This window comes from Pseudorasbora parva, chromosome 12, assembly GCF_024679245.1.
Source record: "Pseudorasbora parva isolate DD20220531a chromosome 12, ASM2467924v1, whole genome shotgun sequence".
NCBI lineage: Eukaryota > Metazoa > Chordata > Actinopteri > Cypriniformes > Gobionidae > Pseudorasbora > Pseudorasbora parva.
This window is the reverse complement of record NC_090183.1, coordinates 16,473,508-16,495,223: the sequence shown is the minus strand read 5'-3', so window position 1 is coordinate 16,495,223 and position 21,716 is coordinate 16,473,508. Positions and strand designations below refer to the sequence as shown.

Below are 21,716 nucleotides of genomic sequence, written 5' to 3'. Positions count from 1 at the left end.
GACTCTGGAGGAAATGACGCACGAGCAGCAGGAGCAGGAACAGCTAGTAGCGCTAGAAAGAAAGTGTGTAGTCACCGTGTGTGGAACCCGGTCTGCATCTATATTTTCAGCATAACGAAATAAATTCTTCATAGTAGTTCTCCATATTGGTGCCTGCATTTACATTTGTCATCATGGTAAGTGAACACGTTTGAAGAATCAAGTGCGTCTGATGAATGCGATCGTGTTTATTAGCACTTTAGCTCATTTGCCTTATCATCTTTCCAGGCGAAAGTTGTTATGAAATAATTTATCTTAACTTGCAAACTATATAGCTTTCTTTTAACTACTTTCGTATATTTATAATCATTCCACCCGCACAACGTGCTTTTGTTATATTGAGTGAGTGCGATTATGCAGAATTATTTGAACGAGTCATGTTTAAAACGAAACTAACAGTGTTGAACTTGACTGCCTAGGCCAAATGATGGTGGATTATTCATGCTCAGACGTGCTTAATATCATGTTTTCATAATTGTCTCGTTATAAGAAGGGGGGGGGGGTCCTGTTTTTTTTTTAATCATAAGCATTTCAGTTGTGAAGTTGAATAACAATTGCAGTGTTCCTAGTGGCATTTCATTTTTTCATCAGAACTACGTTTTAGTATTTCATTTCCATATAATAACTGTTTGAAAAATATATATGTCTAGTCAGAATGCATATAAAATAGCTTCTTAAAGGATTAGTTAACTTTAAAATTGAAAATTACCCCACGATTTACTCACATTCAAGCCACCCTAGGTGTATATGACGTTCTGATGAACACAATCAGATTTATATTAATAAATATTCTGACACTTCCACGCATTATAATGGTAATGAATGGTGCCCACGAGTTTAAAGCTCAAAAAAGTGCATCCATCAATCATAAATCCAGCTCCAGGGAGTTAATTAAGTCCTTCTGAAGCAATATATAACACGTTATAAAGTAACATATCTAGCTTCCAATTAATTTTCATTTTAAAGTAAACAAATCCTCTAAACTTAAGTAGAAATTTTCCTCACGTCACATCCCTAACTACTATAGTGCCACGGTGGGCGAGTGATCTTACCGGTGTTGTGCCTGAACACCGACTATCGCAGCAAGCCTAATAGTAGTCTTATTGTCTTCTGCCTAGTCTATTATGTCATATAATGGAGGTGCCGTCATGGCGATGCGGGGAAAGGACTGTGTGGCAATAGCATCAGACCGGAGGTTTGGCATCCAGGCACAGCTGGTCACCACCGACTTCCAGAAATTATTCCCCATGGGAGATAGACTCTTCATCGGGCTGGCAGGTCTTGCCACAGATGTACAGACAGTGTAAGAATGCAATGTTAGATGCATTTATAATCTTATGATTTTAAACAGCACGTCATTTGACCTTTTAATACTTTTCGGCTTTTCCCTTTCCCTTTTATTCTAGATCTCAAAGGCTGAAGTTCCGCTTGAACTTGTATGAGCTGAAGGAAGGTCGTCAGATCAAGCCAAAGACCTTCATGAGCATGGTGTCCAATCTTCTTTATGAAAGGAGGTAAATAATGCACTAATTTCCTTGCTAGTTACTCTTAATTTGCAATGGAAGGGCATTAGTTTAACAGCAAATCCATTCAATGGAAAAAACACCCTCTTGTCCTGCAGTGATGATTCCTATTTTTCTTGCTTTTAAGGAGTCCTATTATGCAATTTTTTTCACATATTGTTCTTTGCAGCTCCTCTCTTCCCAGTCGGTCTCAAACACCCGTTTAGTGCATGTTTCTATGTAGTCCCTCCTTCCGAAATATGAAATGTGCCCTGATTGGTTAGCTGGCCCACTGTGTTGTGATTGGCGGACCGCTTAGAGCGTGCTCTGGAAATGTCATGCCCCTTAGCATAACCTTAAAGGGATAGTTCACCCAAAAATGAAAATTTGATGTTTATCTGCTTACCCCCATGGCATCCAAGATGTAGTGTTTGTTTCTTCAGTAGAACACAAATTAAGATTTTTAACTCCAACCGTTGCTCATATAATGCATGTCAATGGTGTGTATTTCTATGAGTGCCACTATAAGAGAAAAAAAACACATAGACATACGATAAAAATCCATATTAAACCCTGCGGCTCGTGGCGTCACATTGATGTCTTAAGACACGAAACGTTCAGTTTCTGTGAGAAACCGAACAGTATTTATGGTATTGTTTTTTACCTTATATCAGACGAATCCAATCCAGTATTCCCAATGCCATTACTTCTGCCAGAGAAGGTCAAAACAATGGCACAATCATTGATGTGTGTACATGGATGCCTCATTTTATATATATTAGGGATGGGCATTCGATTACATTTTCTTAGTTGTTTGTCAGGAGAATTAACGATCGACTATCGATTAATCATTAATATTTTTATAATAAAATTAGTTATTTAACTTTTATAATTCAAAAATACAGCACGTTTTTCCTTGATGAGACCTTATATTACAAGATCAACTTGTGGCAGACAGTTAAACTACATTCAGTTAGGCAAACCGAACATATGTGCGCGGCCATATGCGTTTCTGTATTTCTATATTTTTGCACAGCAGAAACAAGTCTTGAAGCAGCACTGCTGCTATAGGTGATGTACAGACAAGCCCTATACTTCATATTAAACATAAATACATAGCCTACTGATACAGCAAAAACATTGAGGGCAAAATATGCTACCTTATATTTACTTTAAAAAATGCAATATTTTAAAATCGATAATTCTATTTATTTATTACAATTAGGCATATGTCTGCATTTATGTTAACCAAGAGACTTTCAAACATCAATGTCATTTATTAATGTGTATTTGTGTCAAAATGACATTTAAACATCTTTTCCTATTCTATTTTGCCTGGACACGCTTGCGTGTCGTTTGAAAAATAGGCGTCGGTTCTTTTTCTAGCTTGCACACGTTTTCGGCGCAGCTTGAGCCGCATCTGAGACAGGCGTCATGCAGGCGGTGTGCAAGCTCTAACCTGTTAACATGGGAGCCAAAATAAAAACGGACATGCCACGCAGCCGAGATGCTCATGCCACGAAAACACCTGTTCTGAGGGGACTGACGTTGCCGGGATGCACAAGTTACCTCCGCGCTAACTTTTCCAGCAGGATGCACCGCCACCGAGATTAACCAGGGACGGATCACTTTGTTTAAGGTTGATCATTTGAGTCGTGGCCGTGTTGTACTTATACACGGCATCTTAATGTTTACAGTGATCTATTTTGGTTTTTAAATCAAAATGGTGCCACGCCACACTTCACCGTGACCTCTTCATAATTATTCTTTTGAAATCAAAACACAGAAGATCACAGATAACTGAGTACGGTGTCAAATATTGCACCCTGGTGGTAAAATGTTTAATTCCTTGTTTTGTTTTTTAAAAGCATTAGATTAATTGATAACAAATGAACGTAATAGACAAAATTCTTAAAGGGGGGGTGACACACAGTTTCAGTCAATCTCATGTCAATCTTGAGTACCTATAGAGTAGTATTGCATCCTTCATATCTCCGAAAAGTCTTTAGTTTTATTATATTTATAAAAGAAATATACGCAGTACCGAGTCTTTCCGGAAAAAAACGAGCGCCTGGAGGCGTATCGTGTGGGCGGAGCTTAAGAATGACAAGCGCACAAAGCGGTGGCGTCCTCAAGCGTGGAGAAACCCATGGCTATCGATTCTCAGCTAATAGATATATGATCCAGAATCAAATTCGGAGGCTGAAATAAATTGAACAGGAGAAACAGTAGCAGCAGGACGTCCGTCTCTGTGGTATGTACTGTATTTAGTGGCCTGTCAAAATTTGTGTGTGTTTACTCGCAGTTTATGAGGACATGATTCGGTTTATGGACTATTGTATGCGACTAAACATTAGCAGTAGCAAGCAAAACGGTTTTGCTCGTCAGACTAGTGTAACGTTATACATAGAACAACAATGGAGTAACCGTTTGCGCATTTGAATGACAAAGCACGCGATCGTGTCGTTTAGTGATGTTTCCTCACGTGACGATAGCCAACAGCACAGACATTTGAAGCAGTTTTACTCACCGGCTGCTTCCAAAGCAGGACCGAACCTTTATCGCTGGGACCGCTCCGTCAAAAGTTGTGAAGCTTCCCGTCATTTCTGCGTTCAAATCGGTTCAAATGCAGCGCTGCCTTCCCGGAATGCTGTCCTGAAGCGTTGAAGTCGCTTGATGTCACCCATATAGAAATTAATCTAGATTAAAATGGCTCATCTGAATTCTGCCGAAAGCTTTCAGAATGTGTGTGCTATCCTCTTGCATACGTTACATTAGGGGTGTAACGGTACAGATTGCTCACGATTCGTATCACGGTTTTAGGTTCATGGTTTCGGTACGGTTCTGTATTTACTATGTTCAGGGAAAAAAGGACTACTGTCAAATAAATATAAAGAAAAAAAGAACAAATAACTTCAATACAAGCAGCGGCACAAATAAATACTATTGTTCTAAGATACTAATAAAATAAACAATGCTTTTCATGTTTTTCAGGTAGGTCTAACATTAGTTTTTAGGTAGAGAAATTGAATAAAGTAATCAAATGTAAAATAATTGCATATTTCACTGTTTAAATTAAAGATTAATCCTAATTAAACTTACACAAGCTATTCAATCAAGAGCAGTGAATGATGTCCTTATCTTTTGTTTGACATTAGGCTACTGCCCCTTTAAGACTTAATGTAAGGATATGAGTCGTCTTTCTAGACTGTATAAAGTTCACTTAAAGCTTCACTGTGTGATATTTTCCCCCATCTAGCGGTGTAAAGGTATATGACCATCCAGTGAATATTAGTTTCTGTTCCTCTCAATTCTGATTTAGTTTTAACTCCTACGGTGGCTGATTTAGTCCAAGATTAACATGGCAGTCCCTCTCTTCATATTCAACACGGTGCCATCGAGTGTTAATGCAAAAGGCAAAGCTTGAATTTATGGGTATGTCCCTATTTGGCTAATGTACTTTCAAGATGGAGGGGCAACATGGCGACTGGCATTTGAACCCCTCACCCGTATGTATTTTCAATGGCATATTATAAAATAACGAGAATACTTTATTACTTGAAAGAAGTAAATATACATTAATGAGCATATATATTTTTGAAAGAACTAAGTGTTTTTAGCTAAGAATAAACTAAAAAAGTTGCACAGTGTAGCTTTAAGGCATATACAGACTGTCTGCTTGGATACTCATCAAGATGGACATGTTTACATTCACTTTTTGTGTGAGTTTGTCTGCTAAAGTGCAAGACTTGAAAGATAACTCAAAATTTGCGCCATGCAAGACGTTCGCGTGCTCTCGGATGAGTGCACAGAGATAAATCTTCTCTCAGCGCACGAGTTCTCCCTCGCGTCTTCTAGCTCTTCACGCGTGTGATGACAACGAAATGACTGGTCATATTCGAAGATACAGCAGCACTCGCATGCACTGAACAGTTTACAAAGAAAGGCCGCTTTGCCCACGTTTTTCTTTTATCATCGCTGTTGTTGTAGTGTATCATTGAGGAGCCAGCACGTGTATCCATTGGCAGAAACGTACATAAAGCATTATTTTCAAGAACCCATATTAAAGATCAGATGTGAGATGAACCGCGGTGCAAGTGCGTGCTGGCACCTTTTACACGGCAACCTGGTTGGGAAAAGCTGGCATAGACCCAGCTCCCAACCCAACTTTGAGAACAGATTAACGCATTCTTTTTTTTAATCGCCCGATAAAAGTCTCACGTTAACCCACGGCCCACCGCTAATATATATATATATATTAGGGCTGGGCGATATGACGATATTATCATATATCGACGATGTCTCGCAAATATGTCGATATGGATAACAGTCAGTGTTATCAGACGATAATCGACATCATAAAAATGACGACTGATAAACTCACAGGACATTGCGTTGCCAAATACATTATAAATAGTACTTACCATACAATCACCTTTTTAGTGTCTTTGATGCATAATTACATAGTAGCCTATATGTGTTAAAGCAAAACATTGAATTATGGATAAGACGTTGGTTGTGTTTTCATTATACACGCGCAAAGTGAAGCACATTGGCTTGGCTAAATGTTTTAAAACGCTCTAAAAATACTATTTCCTATTAGGCTAAATTATAAATATAATAGCCTATTAATAATACAAACATTAATCAAACATGGAAACCTGGAAAACATTTAAAATAGCCTACTAACGCTAAAAATAAAACGAGAGAGAAACCTTTGGGGGAAAAAATAGCTCAACGGAAGAAAAAAAATAGCTTAACCTTAAACGGTTGAAAATGTCTATAAAAGCTAACCATAGGCCTGTATTTTAAATACTATAAAATAAAGGTGTTAGAATAAAATTATTATAATAAAAAAAATGAAAGAAAAATATATTAAAGTGATGTAAAAATGCGCGTTAAACTCACAGCTCGTGCAGTGATGGAGCACAGTATTCTGAACAGAAACGCATGAGCTGCTCGCGTCAACACTGCACTTTGCTTAATTACATATTTTCGTTTCGAATCGCTTCGTTTAAAAGTGGACATTTTAAGCTTTCTATGCGCATATGTCTGTGAGGCAAGTAGCCTGCTGCGTTTCGGTTTATTTATGAGACGCGCTCCAGTTCATAAGAAATTAAAGCGATCACTCCGGCGACTTTGACATGATTCATGTCTTCCATTTGCATATTATTTATTAAACCCAGGCAATTGGCCAAAGAAACCTTTATTAAAATTAAGATACAATTTAAACAAAACGAAAGAATGCTTTCTACAAAACAAAACTTAATATTAAACTAAATATAACCACCAAAAGCATTTCTGACTCACTCGCATCTTTGCACTTATCATAATCAGATGAAATGTAAAAATACTATTATAATAGGCCTATTCAAACATAAAATGCAAAAAGAAAGAAGACAAACATTGTTTAATGGCTACAACAAAGTGAGCTATAGATAAATGTCTGAGCTGGATTTAATTATTTTACAGGTGAGCGGTTCATGAGCGCGCCTGCGGATTATTGAGCTGAGTCAAGCCAAGTCAGCATTATTTATTATATACTAGTTCTTTTACAATGACGATTGTTTCAAAGCAGCTTCACAGTGTTAAACAGGACAATATTGCAGCAAAATTTGATTTCCAGTCGTTCTGGGAAAACAGTGATGTTATCAGCTTATTTCGTTAATTTTAGTTTTAACATGAGTCACACCGGTCCGCTTCGCTCATTACAGGCTCGTTCTCATAATTACAGTTAATGTGCCGGGCCGGGCCGGGCAAGGCTTGGACACAACGAGCACAAGCTCCGGTAGGGTCGGGCTTGATTTTTTGAGCACGATCTAAGCTCTAATTGACATTTACGATGTCATTGCTGCTCGACCACATATCCGCCGTCTTTGAGAAGCGGCTGCAGAGCGGGGCTCAAACGAGGCCGCTACTGCTGGGTAGTAGGGCTGGGACAACGCGTCGATGTCATCGATGACGTCGACGCAAAAAATATGTTGACGCAAAATATGCGCGTCGATTCGTCAGACTCAAAATAAAGATGGTGGCGCCGGAGAGTAGTAGCAACCATAGATATACATAATAAAGTATATTATGTAATTAAGTATATTATTTATTATGTATATCTATGGTAGCTACACTCCTCAGACTTTCAGAAGTGCAAGGCTTGCGGGCAGCACGGAGCAAGCGTGCGTTTTGTTGTCACTGCTACATAAACAAATTTCTGCACACAGGAAGACAGATGTTTAAATTAAGTTACGGTACCGAAATCCAGTTATGGTGTCCCGCCTTTGTTTTACTATCTATTAAAGTCTGCCGCGTTTAAGTTACGGTGTAGCCTGTGTACTGTCATACATGTTTTCATAATGCAGAATATTCTCTCAGCGCGCTCAGGCAGTCTGGGGCTGCCCACTGCACGAGTGTGTGCACTCGAATGCCGTGACAGCGTGAGCTCAGGCATACAATCAGTAGTTATAGTTCGCAATAATATCCATATATCCTACCTTTTCTTGTAAACCCGATAAAATCCATGGCAATGAACGTCATCGGGGATGTTTAATCCACAAGCATTCTGAGAATTATTCCTACTTGCCGTTCACGTCAATCTAAAAGTTGTCCTTTTAGGCGATAGGCGATTTTCATTCAAAGATGTAAAAGTAATTAAGCTATGTAGCCTATTGTATCATTTTTTTACTAGATAAAAACATATTAAAAACATATTGCAATAAATAATTACTCTGTTTAGCCTATAATTGGGCAATCCGATCCAGTCAGCGCTGTCATTAGAGTGTGATAGCCAAACTTAACCCTTGATTAACCAGCGGCACTATTTGCTATTTATCTTATTCCAATCACATACATTTTTACATGATTTGTTATTTGTTCTATTTTTTATATCTTTGCATTATATATGCAAATGTTTACTCATTAGAAATAATCTTATCTTGTTCATATAATTCAGTGTCACCTATCAACCTGTAAGTTTTGCTGCACACCAATGAAGATACTCTTTACAAGACGTATTGTGTCCTTAATAATGGCATCAGAATGCAACCAAAGCACATGATGGTAATAAGAAGATGGCTATAATTAATTGTAAATCATCCAAAATAAATGCCATGATCATTAGATTTTATACAGGTGTTACTATATTGATTTTGTAAATGGTGATCAGCAACCAAATATTGATAATATGGAAGTTACTGCCTTTTGCCTTGGCATGACTCCACATTTTTTGCAGACAATACAAAGGCAGAGTGCAGTAACTTCAAAATAGGGTGTGTGCGTGTGTGTGTGTGTGTATTTTGTTATGATTTTATTGAATGCATTGTTCTTGTATAGTCTTTTACTTTGGAATTTTAAGAGCAATAAACATATATTGCAATGTTAAGGAATTAGTTTTTTTTATTCAGATAATGAAATCAACATGTATAAATTGCTATTAGGCAATTAATGGGGAGATAATCGATAATCGAATCGAATCGTAACCGAATCGGACAGGGAAAATTAATCGTTAGATTAATCGATGCATCGAAAAAAATAATCGCTAGATTAATCGTTTAAAAATAATCGTTTATCCCAGCCCTACTGGGTAGTGTACGTGGATATGGCTGCGGAGGGTTCACTTTCTTTCTTTTTTTTTGCACAGCCTGCAGATAGCCTCTGTTGGATCCACTGGTTCACCATTTGCATTTGGTTTAAATCCATAATACTGCCAAATTACTGATGTACATCTTTTCTTGGATATTAAGCGTTGTCCTCCATTTTATGCCTGGAAAATTTTGTGGCGAGCGCAGGGGAGTGGGCAGGATCAGTGCGGAGTAGATGATGATATCGGATATCGCGATATTTTTGAAGGCGATTATCGCCCCCCAAAATATAACATATCGCCCAGCCCTTATATATATATTATAATTTTTTTTTTTTTTTAATATATATATATATATAAAACCTTCTTTGATGTGAGTAATGGCGTTGGGAATATTAGATGAGATTTGTCTGCTAGATTCTAAGGCATGTGCTGTTTGTGTGCTTCCAGGAACAGGACTTGAGGATATGTAATGTTTAGCAGCACCTATTGTCTTTCTCTGAAATATTTCTACACTGTGTACAGTACTGCAACCTTTCATGTCCCTTTCACAGGTTTGGGCCGTACTATATTGAGCCTGTGATTGCTGGTCTAGACCCAAAGACCTTTGAACCCTTCATCTGCTCCCTTGATCTTATTGGATGTCCTATGGTAACAGAAGACTTTGTTGTGAGCGGCACTTGCTCAGAGCAGATGTACGGCATGTGTGAGTCGCTATGGGAACCTGACATGGTAAGTGGAGAAGAACAAGTCTACATCACTGTATTTGACATGAAGGCTGATTTATGCGCCATTTAGAATTGGTAGACTGATAGACTATGCTGCTGATTGTGTTCTCTAGAACCCAGAGGATTTGTTTGAGACCATCTCCCAGGCCATGCTGAACGCTGTTGACAGAGACGCAGTGTCTGGAATGGGAGTCGTTGTTCATGTCATGTAAGTGTATCAATCAAATGTCATCAACCATAGTTATAGTATGAAAATCATTACATTTTAATCAACGGACTTATATGTCCACAAAACGTTTTAAGATTGTCATTTTTACTGAAAAACATTAAGAATTTTGACATTTCCTTTATTCATTGTATACACTGGGGGTCAAAAGTTAGACATGTATAGGATTTTTAATGCTTTTGAAAGAAGTCTTTTCTGCTCACCTAAATACAATAATATTGTAAAATATTTTACAGTTTAAAACTGTATTTGTGTTTTTATTTGAATATATTTAAAAATATATATATATTTATTCCTGAGATGGCAAAGTAAAAAATTTTGCATCATTACTCCGCATCATAGTGTAACATGATCCTTCAGAAATCATTTTAATGTCTTATTAACATTGTTGAATCAGTTTGTTGCTTTATATTTTGATGGAAACCATGATACCATCATTTAAAAGTTTTGGGGAAGTCACATTTTTTAAATTATTTAAAATAGAATTAATATTTGTATTCAACCAGGACACATCTAATTGATTCAAGTGACAATAAAGACCTTTATAATATTACAAATTATTTCTATTTCAAATAAATTTCTTTTCATCAGATAATTCTGGAAAAAATTATTAGTTTCCACAAAAATATTAGGAAGCAATAATAATAAGAGCCATTATTAATAATGGAGCACTAAATCAGCATATTATAATGATTTCTGAAGGGTCATGTGACACTGCAGGCTAGAGTAATGATGCTGAAAAATAAGCTTTAATCACAGGAAAATCTTGTTTTTTAAAATGTAATATTTCACAATATTACTGTTTTACTGTGATTTTGATCAAATAAAATACAGCCTTGGTGAGCAGAAGAGACTTAGGTACATAAAGGTACATCTTAAAAGGTACATAACACAGTTTCTGCCAATCTCATGTTAATCTTGAGTACCTATAGAGTAGTATCGCATCCTTCATATCTCTGAAGAGTCTTTAGTTTTATCATATTTATAAAAGGCAGATACGCTGTACTGATTCTTTCCGAAAACAGCCAAACTCGTGGAGGCATGCAGTGGGTGGATTTAAATTAGGGATGCACCGATACCATTTTTTCAGAACCGATCCAATATTAAAAATTCTGAGTACCGGTCGATACCGATACTAAAACGATCCGATACCAATGCAGTTTTGTTTAAAAATTCTATGTAGAATTTCTAAACCTTAAAGGGTTAGTTCACCCAAAAATGAAATTGATTTCATTAATGACTCACCCTAATGTTGTTCCACACCCGTAAGACCTTCGCTCATCATCGGAACACATATTTTATATTTGAGTCCCAGAGCATAATGCAGTCAATGCCCACTTTACTGTCCACGTCCAGAAAGCTAATAAAAACATCATCAAAGTAGTCCATATGTGACATCTGGTTGATTAGAATCTCTTGAAGCATCGAAAATACATTTTGGTCCAAAAATATCAAAAACTACGACGTGTTAAAGAAAACACTCCTGATACACTCCTGTCATGATACGATACTATCGTGATGAGATATTTTACGTCAAAAAAAAAGAAGAGTTTTTTTTTTTATCTAACTCTATATCGCAAATTATATCGTTTACATCAACAATATACATCGTCACATTTTTTTTAAATGTATCGTTACATCCTTTTTGCACATTCAAGGGATTCCGCCCTTTATGACGTAATACCGGGGCACACTCGGAAAAAAACTTCCAGAAATTTGTTAAAATCCAAAAGGATTGTATTTGGCACATAAATACTCCGTTATACGCCCAATTCGTTTTTTGTTTTTAATTTTGGTCATGTTTAGCATGAGAATCCAACTCTTTTAACCGTGTTAATGAGTCAGAATGCATTAAATAGTATTAGACCCCCACCCAAACGCTTATTTAGTCATAATATTTGACAACCATTGTAATTCATTTTGTATGATTTCTTGAAATGTATTAATGTATGCTACAGACTATGTACCAAATCAGACTATGACTATGATTTTTACACTTCTAGTTGAATTCAGTGAGTTAATTGGTATATTTGTTTATTTCACAGTGAGAAGGATAAGATAACTACACGCACCCTGAAGGCCAGAATGGACTAGAGAAAACTGCTACTACTGTTTTCTCTCCTACGACCCCTTTTTTTGTACTGAAATAGAATTTGCCTTGTTCCATTTGTCATCAAGATTGAATTGTTCATTAAAAATTTCTGATATTTACTCAAAAGTGGTAAATGTAAAATGTTTATTTCCGAGTTTATTCATACCAAACTACCAGAAAGGATTTACCACATGAACAGGGATTTTCCCAGAACAACAGTGTCATGAATAATGGGAGCTTTATCATTCTGAGATCCAGTGTAACATTTTTTTTTATTTTTGTTTTTATAGTTTGGCACAAAAGAAGAAATAACTATGATTTCTAGCAGATGCCAGGACTTGTGTATTAAGAAATGGAAGACAAGACTGACTGAAAGGTGAATTAAAAACCAAATTTAACTGCAGTGTGGCCATGGATTCGCAGAGGCCAGTGTAGTCTCAAGATGTTAATTAAAAGTCAGGATCACCGTCATTTGACCACTTTATTCGAGATACAATTCAATAAAACAAAGATCATGTAAAAGAATGGAGTCGTATAAGAAGATGCTCAATAAATGGCTGTAAATACTTGTTTAGGTGAAAGGGGATGTTCATTTCTAAACTCAAAATAGTCAGGCTGGACTGAGTGGCCAATGCAAGCGGCAGTAACCCACCAGCTGGTATCGCAGTCATTTAAATGCTTTGACAATTTTAATATTTTCTTGACACCATCGGGAGACAACCCAAGAGTCAGAGCTTATTAGAAAAAGCAAATATAATATTTAGGCCTATCCCTTTATTGGAATAGGAATTGGAATTCAGAAGTTATTCTTAACACTTGATTGTGAGTTTACAAGAAAGACAACGTTTTGTTCATCTTTAAAAGTGAAGAATTTTCGACCTAAATGTTTAGGTGATAATTATCCCTATGAAATATTATTTTTTATTTCACAGGACAGTTGTAATTTACAACAATATATTTATAGATTAATTTTTATAATTTGAGTTAAAACAATAATATTAATAGGCCTTATACTCACAGTCCTATATATAAATAATATTAAAATAAAACCAATAAAAAAAACCCGAAAAAATCAATGTCATCTGTTTACTTCGTGTCCTCATGTTACCGTACCAACATCAGAAAGCAATGGACATGTGAATGTGCTGAATTATTGAAATGTTTGGGTTCATCTGCAAAAAAAAAAAAAAAAAAAAATGGGGAGCCTCGATGTTAGAAAAAAACAAGTGCAGAGAGGCCTGTATTGCTTGTAGACTGAGAGAGGGAAAAAGTCTGTCGATTGCCCCCTGGAGGAGAGAGGAAGAATTACAAGCAGACCAATTGATTTTAAAAGGATAAAGAAACAACTGACGAACTATTAAAGCTACACTGTGAAACTTTTTTAGTTTATTCTTAGCTAAAAACACTTTCAAAAATATATATGCTCATTAATGTATATTTACTTCTTTCAAGTAATAAAGTATTCTTGTAAGTTTATAATATGCCATTGAAAATACATACGGGTAAGGGGTTTGAATGCCGGTCGCCATGTTGCTCCTCCATCTTGAAAGTACATTAGCCAAAGAGGGACATACCCATAAATTCAAGCTTCGCCTTTCGCGTTTTAACACTCGATGGCACCATGTTGAATATGAAGAGAGGGATTGCCATGTTAATCTTGGACTAAATCGCCCACCGTAGGAGTTAAAACGAAATCAGAATTGAAAGGAACAGAAACTAATATTCACTGGATGGTCATATACCTTTACACCGCTAGATGGGGGAAAATATCTCACAGTGTAGCTTTAAGTGTATAACTATTGAAGATGACGATCAGAATAATGAAGATAAAGCTAAAAGCTTACAGCACCTGTGGTTTGAGTAAAACTGTTTTTTCGGGCTCAAAAAGGTAGAGTAGTTTTTAATCAGTGTTCATCACCATGGTAACTTACTCTACATGGCTAACCTGCTCTGGAGCCGGTTTTATTCTGGGTTAGAGACCGCAAACCCAAACTGGACCAATCAGCTGCAAGTAAAGATGCAATAAAGCCACACACAGTGTATAGTTAAAAAACCGTTAGAGACAAAATTGGTTATCCTTTGGCGCTAATTATTTATTATATTTATATTATACGAATTATCATTACTTTTAATTAATATAATATATTCATAGAATTATTATATTTATTGACAAGTAGCCAAATATTTATATAAATATAATACATGCATTCATAATTCTTTTAAACAATGTGTATTCATCTGAGCTCTTTGTGAACCTATAATTATTATGCATATTTCTTTGATTCACATCATGCATTGATATAGTGAGATATTCTTTAATCTGCCTTCTCAAACTGTCGCTGCAACGGCACTGTTTATTCCTTACTTGTAAACACATTTAATTTCATAATCATTTTCAAAAAGATCTCTCTTCAGAAGAGAAGTGAATCAAACGGACACTGATTGGCTGTTTGCCACACGTGTCACACTTGCAAGCGTTTCAGAGTTAATCGCTAACTCTGGATTAAACCAGAGATTTGACAGAAAAATATTATACCAAGTTTTGAGAAATGGTTGAACTTGATCTAAACCAGGTTGGATTTATCTGGATATGTCAACTCTAAACCTATTCTGAAACTCAGTTTGTTCAGCTAGCTTCATACAACAGGCCTCTGGTATTCCCAGGCGGTCTTCCATCCAAATACTAACCAGGCCCGACCCTGCAGCCTCCGAGATCGGGCGTGCTCAGGGTGGTATGGCCGTAAGCGAAAATGTAAGCCAATAGCGAGCTATTCGAACTATACTGGCGGCACACCGGCAGCAGCCATCCACACTCGAACCCTCATTTGGGAAACGACTCAAACAGAATCCAAATAACAGACCAGTTAATGATTTCACCATATTTTTTAAGATTTAACAGTAGGCTAGTTAGAAATTTTAAAACTGGATAACTTTAAACAGAAAAGTTTTGCAAGTCATTTTCACACTAAAATCATGTTAACAACCACATTGTTTATGTCATGTTGTACTTTTGAAACTGTAATTAGGCCTACTATTAGATATAAGGCTAAAAGATTGGCCCCATTTACTTCCATTTAATCACTGTCATGCAGCAAATGACTAAAGTTTGTCCATAATCATACAGTTGCAAATAGTTGCTCTGTAGAGCAGTTTGTCCCTTTAGGGCTACTGTAGACACATAATGGAGCAAAATGCTGCGATGTATGTAGTTAGAAATTACTCGTTCAAAGGAATTAAAACACATTCATTATCTAAGGTCTTTATACTCCACAGAAAACAGGTATATTATTTTGCATTTTTATCGGTAGATCCTCATAAATGTTACACGCTGCACCTTTAATCATGATGCGGAAATCACAAGCGGGGTAATACAAAAAAAGTGTTTTGAGCTTGTGTTCATCACAGATCTTATTTCAGACATTTGACCAAACCCCCATAAAAAATTTTTTTTTTTTTTTTTAAATGTCCCAGTGCTAAAATGCTAACTCGCTTCTGCGTTTTGGCCTACAACGTGATGTCATACGTCTGTGGTCTGATTGGGTGGAAGAGGTTCAATGATAACTTTATTTTTCTCCTTATGCATTGGCTTGCTTATCTATGCTTGTGTTTAATCTGTAAAACTATGGTGAAATTGCTCATCTTAATTGGTTTCTGAATGAACTGTTTATTTGTCTAGGGTTTTCCCAAATAGGGAGTTTGTGAGGGAACTGCAGGCGGTTTGTGAGCTTATTAAAGCTATGTAAAATTATAATAAATGTGGCTGCAGAATTATATTCAGATAGATGTGATTTAATAGCCTGTTGCTCTGTGTTTCAGAATGAAGAGCAACATGGTGTTACACGTTTAGCTTAGTGTTTTCAACATCTTGCTTTGCACAGTAAATGCTGCTTCTCAACAACTCTATCTCTGTATGCAGGGAGTTTAACATGCATTTTGGGAGTGCAATATGCACTATATATACACACACATTCACAGTTCACAGTTCACACAATTTCCAACATGTCTTTGGATAGAAGTTTGGAGCTTTCATCAGTATTCGCAGAAGAAATATTTTTGATAATAGGTGGGTAAATGTGTATCGGGAATTGGAGATATCAAATTGTCCGTAGGTGTTAATGACATTGGGAATGTGTGTGTGATCACTGTGATGGACTGGCTATCCATCATCCAGGTGTCCCCCGTCTGTGGCCTGAGACCCATCCCCTGCGATCCTGCAAAGGATAAAGCAGTTTGGAGGATGGATGAATGAATGTATATCGGGATCAAAGAGATGTGGATGGGAGTTCTTAGCAAGCAATTTAATTCCAGAATAAGACAAAAGAATAATGACATTAACGTCTCATACCCTTAAGAGGTGTAAAAGGTCTGCCGTGAATGGGGCAGCATTGCAGTGCCAGAGAATGGAAGGTTACAGGAGCTCAATGTATTTTTGATTAGGCCTTTAGGTTATTGTCTAAAGATATCACATGACATGATCACAAAAGTTCTATAAAATAGTTTGAGATAACACCTTCAGATTTGAAATGCGGCATAACCAGACCTGTGTGTCTGTGCACACACACACACACATGGTCAAACGCACAAATACACAGCCTATACACTGGCGGTCAAACAAAACAAAAGGTGGTCACCTTATCTCACACAGGCTGAGTTTATTTGATTAAAATTACAGTAAAACAGATATATTGTTTAATGTATTTTTTTTAAATAACTGGTTTCTATTCCAATTCATTTTAGAAGGTATTTTAATCTTGTGATGCAAAGCTGATTGTCAGCAGTCTCAGCATCATTACTCGTCTTCAGTATCACATAATCCTTCAGAAATCATTTGATATACTGATTTAGAGCTTAGTTATAATGCATTGTTATTGCTGAATTAATAATGGTTCTTGCCAATTATGAAAATGTCTTTGCTGATTAATATTTTTGTGGAGACTACTTTTTTTTCAAGATTTTATTGGTTAAAATGTTAATAAGTATGGTATTTATTTGAAATATAAATATTTTGTAACATTATAAATGTCTTATTATTATAAACTGAATCAATGTAATGTATCCTTATTGAATAAAAGTTAAATGTTAAATGGTAGTTGTATCACAGTAAAAAGTCTTCAACATTGATGTTTCAAATCAGTAAAATGATGATTTCTGATTGATCATGAGACACTGAAGCTTTGACATCACAGTAGTAAATTGTATTTTAAAATATATTTGAATTATTTTACATATAATTTCACAATATTTCTGTTTTCGCTGTATTTTTCATTAAATAAATGCAGTATTGGTGAGAAGAGACTTATTTTAAAAACATCTTATTTATCCCCATGAAGCCATAGTTTTGTGATTCTAAAATTCAGAAAACTGGAAATGCAAATAGATCCATTACCTGTTTGTTTCTTGGGTGTTTCTGCAACTACGGGCACTTTTGAATTTACATTTTAACCATCATGGCCTGTAATACACAAAATGTAATGTAGTCGTTAAGATTTTAATCTGGAACATGTTTATTTTTATGTTTTTTGGGTCATCTTCTTAAAAAGTGTCCTTACCGCAACGTTACAATAATGTTCATTTCATACATTTTCCTTTATTTGTTTCTATAAAAAAATATCATATTTAAATAGCTCAAATTTTACGCAGTTTTGTAAATACTGATATAAAAATAATAATATACAAAATAGGGAATTTCATGTTTTTTTCTATGCCATGTAAAAAATGTACAGTAACCTTAGATGTCAATTGTTTCCATACGCACAAAATTTAACTTTTTTTTTTTGTGACAGATTTTGCTATTTCAATGTGCAAATCATGTCAGCTTAAGTGTTAAAATATTTTTTTTGCAAATGAAAATGTGAAAAAAATAGAAATAGAGCAGTGCTGCGGTAATGACATCTTGTGTCGGTAAGGACACAATGTTAAAGTGCCACAAAATCAAAAACAGGCTAAAGAACAACAGTAAAAGAAACAGGTATTTCATGCAAGATACTGCAAAACTGCTACTTAATAACTCTTTTAATTAACTATTTTAACTGCTTTAAAAACATTGTCTACTAAAGTTGATGCTGCACAAACCTTAGTAATAAAATAAACAAACACAAACCCATAGCACTAACAACATCTCACCACAACATTTTTTTCTCCTTAATGTACACACAGCACCCCATATTGTCAGAAAAATACAGAGTTGTTGACATTTTTGCAGAATTATTAAAAAAGAAAAACTGAAATATCACATGTTCCTTAAGTATTCAGACCCTTCCCTCAGTATTTAGTAGAAGCACCCTTTTGATCTAATACAGTCTTTTTGGGAAAGTTGTTCACACCTGGATTTGAGGATCCTCTCCCATTCCTCCTGCAGATCCTCTCCAGTTCTGTCAGGTTGGATGGTAAATGTTGGTGGACAGCCATTTTCAGGTCTCTCCAGAGATGCTCAATTGGGTTTAAGTCAGGGCTCTGGCTGGGCCATCCAAGAACATTTTAAGGGTCATTGTCTTGTTGGAAGGCGAACCTTCGGCTCAGTCTGAGGTCTTGAGCACTCTGGAGAAGGTTTTCGTCCAGGATATCCCTGTACTTGGGTGCATTCATCTTTCCCTCGATTGCGACCAGTCGTCCTGTCCCTGCAGCTGAAAAACACCCCCACAGCATGATGCTGCCCCCACCATGCTGGTGATATTTTTCTCCACACATACCGCTTAGAATAAGGCCAAAAAGTTCTATCTTGGTCTCATCAGACCAGAGAATCCTTATTTCTCACCATCTTGGAGTCCTTTAGGTGTTTTTTAGCAAACTCCATGCAAACTTTCATGTGTCTTGCACTGAGGAGAGGCTTCCGTCAGGCCACTCTGCCATAAAGCCCCGACTGGTGGAGGGCTGCAGTGATGGTTGACTTTTACAACTTTCTCCCACCTCTGCATCTCTAGAGCTCAGCCACAGTGATCTTTGGGTTCTTCTTTACCTCTCTCACCAAGGCTCTTTTTCCCGATAGCTCAGTTTGGCCAGACAGTCATCTCTAGAAAGGATTCTGGTCATCCCAAACGTCTTGCATTTAAGGATTATGGAGGCCACCGTGCTTTTAGGAACCTTAAGTGGAGCAGAAATGTTTTTGTAACCTTGGCCAGATCTGTGCCTTGCCACAATTCTGTCTCTGAGGCAGTTCCTTTGGCTTCATGATTTTCATTTGCTCTGACATGCACTGTGAGCTGTTAGGTCTTATATAGACAGGTGTGTGGCTTTCCCAATCAAGTCCAATCAGTATAATCAAACACAGCTGGACTCAAATGAAGGTGTAGAACCAAGGATCATCTCAAGGATGATCAGAAGAAATGGACAGCACCTGTGTTAAATATATAAGTGTCACAGCAAAGGCTCTGAATACTTTCCCTAGGACCCTGTGATATTTCAGTTTTGATTTTTATAAAAAGCGGCAAAAATGTCAACAATTCTGTGTTTTTCTGTCAATATGGGGTGCTGTGTGTACATTAATGAGAAAAAAAATGAACTTAAATGATTTTAGCAAATGGCTGCAATATAACAAATACTTTCCGTACCCACTATATATATATATATATATATATATATATATATATATATATATATATATATATATATATATATATATATATATATATATATATATATATATACACACATACACTTCAGTACTAATACTGTCATTTAATTTAAAAAGAATGTAAAGTAAACCTTGAATTTGTCTGCGGACACAAGGTCTTTACCGCAACACCTAAATTTGCTGCGGTAAAGACATGTTGCGGTAATTACATTTTTGCTAATATTTTACCTAATTGCAGCTAGCAAGGCCTACTACATTAGTTTTGACTCTTAGCATCTTAATATACAATAATTCAACAGTAATATACATTTATTTTTAAAATGTAGTCCAATATACACAGTTATTAAGCTGAATGGTAAGGACGCAAAATAAATACTAGAGCAGAAACGATAATGTTTACCTTATTTTTTTGGCATCTTCTGAGTGAGGTAATGTGGTGGCCCAGTCTGTCAGCAATGTGCTCAAGTGATAATTTCTGTTTCCATAAAAACTAGACTTGTTTGTGTTTGATGACATTTCATAATAAGTTTTTTTTTTCATTGTTGCGGTAAGGACTCAAAAGTGTGGGACAGGCACATTTAGTTTAAAAAATCATAAAAATGATCAGTAAATAGCCTAATACAAAGAATTTTAAGATGATTTAAATGAATCTGTATATTACACAAGTCCATATGACATAATATCACATTTTAATTCAATTAGCTTATGTTATGTATCTCAACATTGAGACCACATGTGTGGGACACTAACAAAAATTGTGTTTTGAGCTAAACGCTTCATAATATTATATTAAATCACATTACTCAGTAATTATATTTTTTGTCAAGGTGTGTAATGGCACTGAATATATTTATAAAGCATCATATGACAAATTTTAACATAAATCTAAAATTTCACTGCTGGGACTTAAAAGTACCCGTAGTTGCAGAAACACCCTCTTATAACTGGTATTTTCTACAAAATGAACCTCACATATAGGCAAACTTATAAATACGTTTAGAACGCTGGTGAATCGTGGGAATTAATAAACTGGGTAATAAGTCAATGTTATTTTCAGACTTATTATTTTTTTAAGAAAATCTATAAAAAAAGCTCAGCCTCTGGATTTTAATGTCACATTACTTCCTTGTAAGAAAATTTGCAAAAAGGCTATATGTGATTGTATAATATGTATTTTTGGTAATTCTAATGACCAAGAACAACCGAGACAGAGAAATTACTTCTGTACACGGCTAACTTGATGATACTTGGACGTTTTGTTCTACATCGCGAACACACACTCCCACCTCATCTAGTTACTTAATAAAAACATACAAATAAAATAAAAACACAGATTCTACCGATGCAGGTGTGTGTAATTTAGGTTGTACAGTAAAATGTTGAAGTGCCTGAAGTGACAATTTTCTCATAAACTGAAAAACCCCATAGGACAGTCCTGAGGGAACCAGTGGCAAAATAAACTTCCGGGTTTTGATGCCATCCCTGACCCACTCTATTGCAAACTCTTTTTTATATAATAAAATACAATAAATATATTGTATTTATTTTATCGTACCCGTAAATACTGTTTTTTCATGCAAATATATATACATTTCCACTTACCTTATTCAGAAGTCTTTTACATTCATAGAAAAATCCTACACTGTGCAAAATAAGTTGGATAAGACCAGGGATGTCAAACTCTGTTCCTTAGGACTGTTTTTTCCAGCAGACTTTAGCTCCAACCCTGAACCACTTAATCAAGGTCTTTATCAGCTGCTATGTTACATTAGTGTTGGTCTGCAGGACTGTGGCATTCCATAAGCTAAGTTTGACACCTCTGTATGATGATATAGTATCTTGTATGAATCAAGTGCATATATGAATTATGGCCTCAACAGAGAAACAGACAAACATTGTTCCAAAGGGTTTTATGTTTTTAACTGTAGCCAAATAGATTTCTTTGGAATAACAGGTCAAAACAATCAAGTAAATTAATCTAAGAAC

General features: G+C 35.9%; 1 protein-coding gene across 1 annotated transcript; it reads left to right on the top strand.

Moving 5' to 3' along the window:
• Positions 1 to 9: 9 nt before the first annotated feature.
• On the top strand, positions 10 to 12,729 carry psmb3 (proteasome 20S subunit beta 3). Its single transcript, XM_067459351.1, has 6 exons — positions 10 to 176; positions 1,158 to 1,342; positions 1,446 to 1,553; positions 9,669 to 9,846; positions 9,956 to 10,050; positions 12,114 to 12,729. The coding sequence occupies exons 1-6, from the start codon at positions 174 to 176 to the stop codon at positions 12,160 to 12,162; spliced, it is 618 nt and encodes a 205-aa protein (XP_067315452.1). The 5' UTR covers positions 10 to 173; the 3' UTR covers positions 12,163 to 12,729.
• The last annotated feature ends 8,987 nt before the right edge of the window (positions 12,730 to 21,716 follow it).

What these genes read in the sequence shown, in the direction of transcription:
- psmb3 (XM_067459351.1), top strand. An exon ending in GCCACAGATGTACAGACAGT is followed by an intron (nt 1,343 to 1,445) that starts GTAAGAATGCAA and finishes CTTTTATTCTAG; the next exon opens with ATCTCAAAGGCTGAAGTTCC. An exon ending in GGAGTCGTTGTTCATGTCAT is followed by an intron (nt 10,051 to 12,113) that starts GTAAGTGTATCA and finishes TTTATTTCACAG; the next exon opens with TGAGAAGGATAAGATAACTA.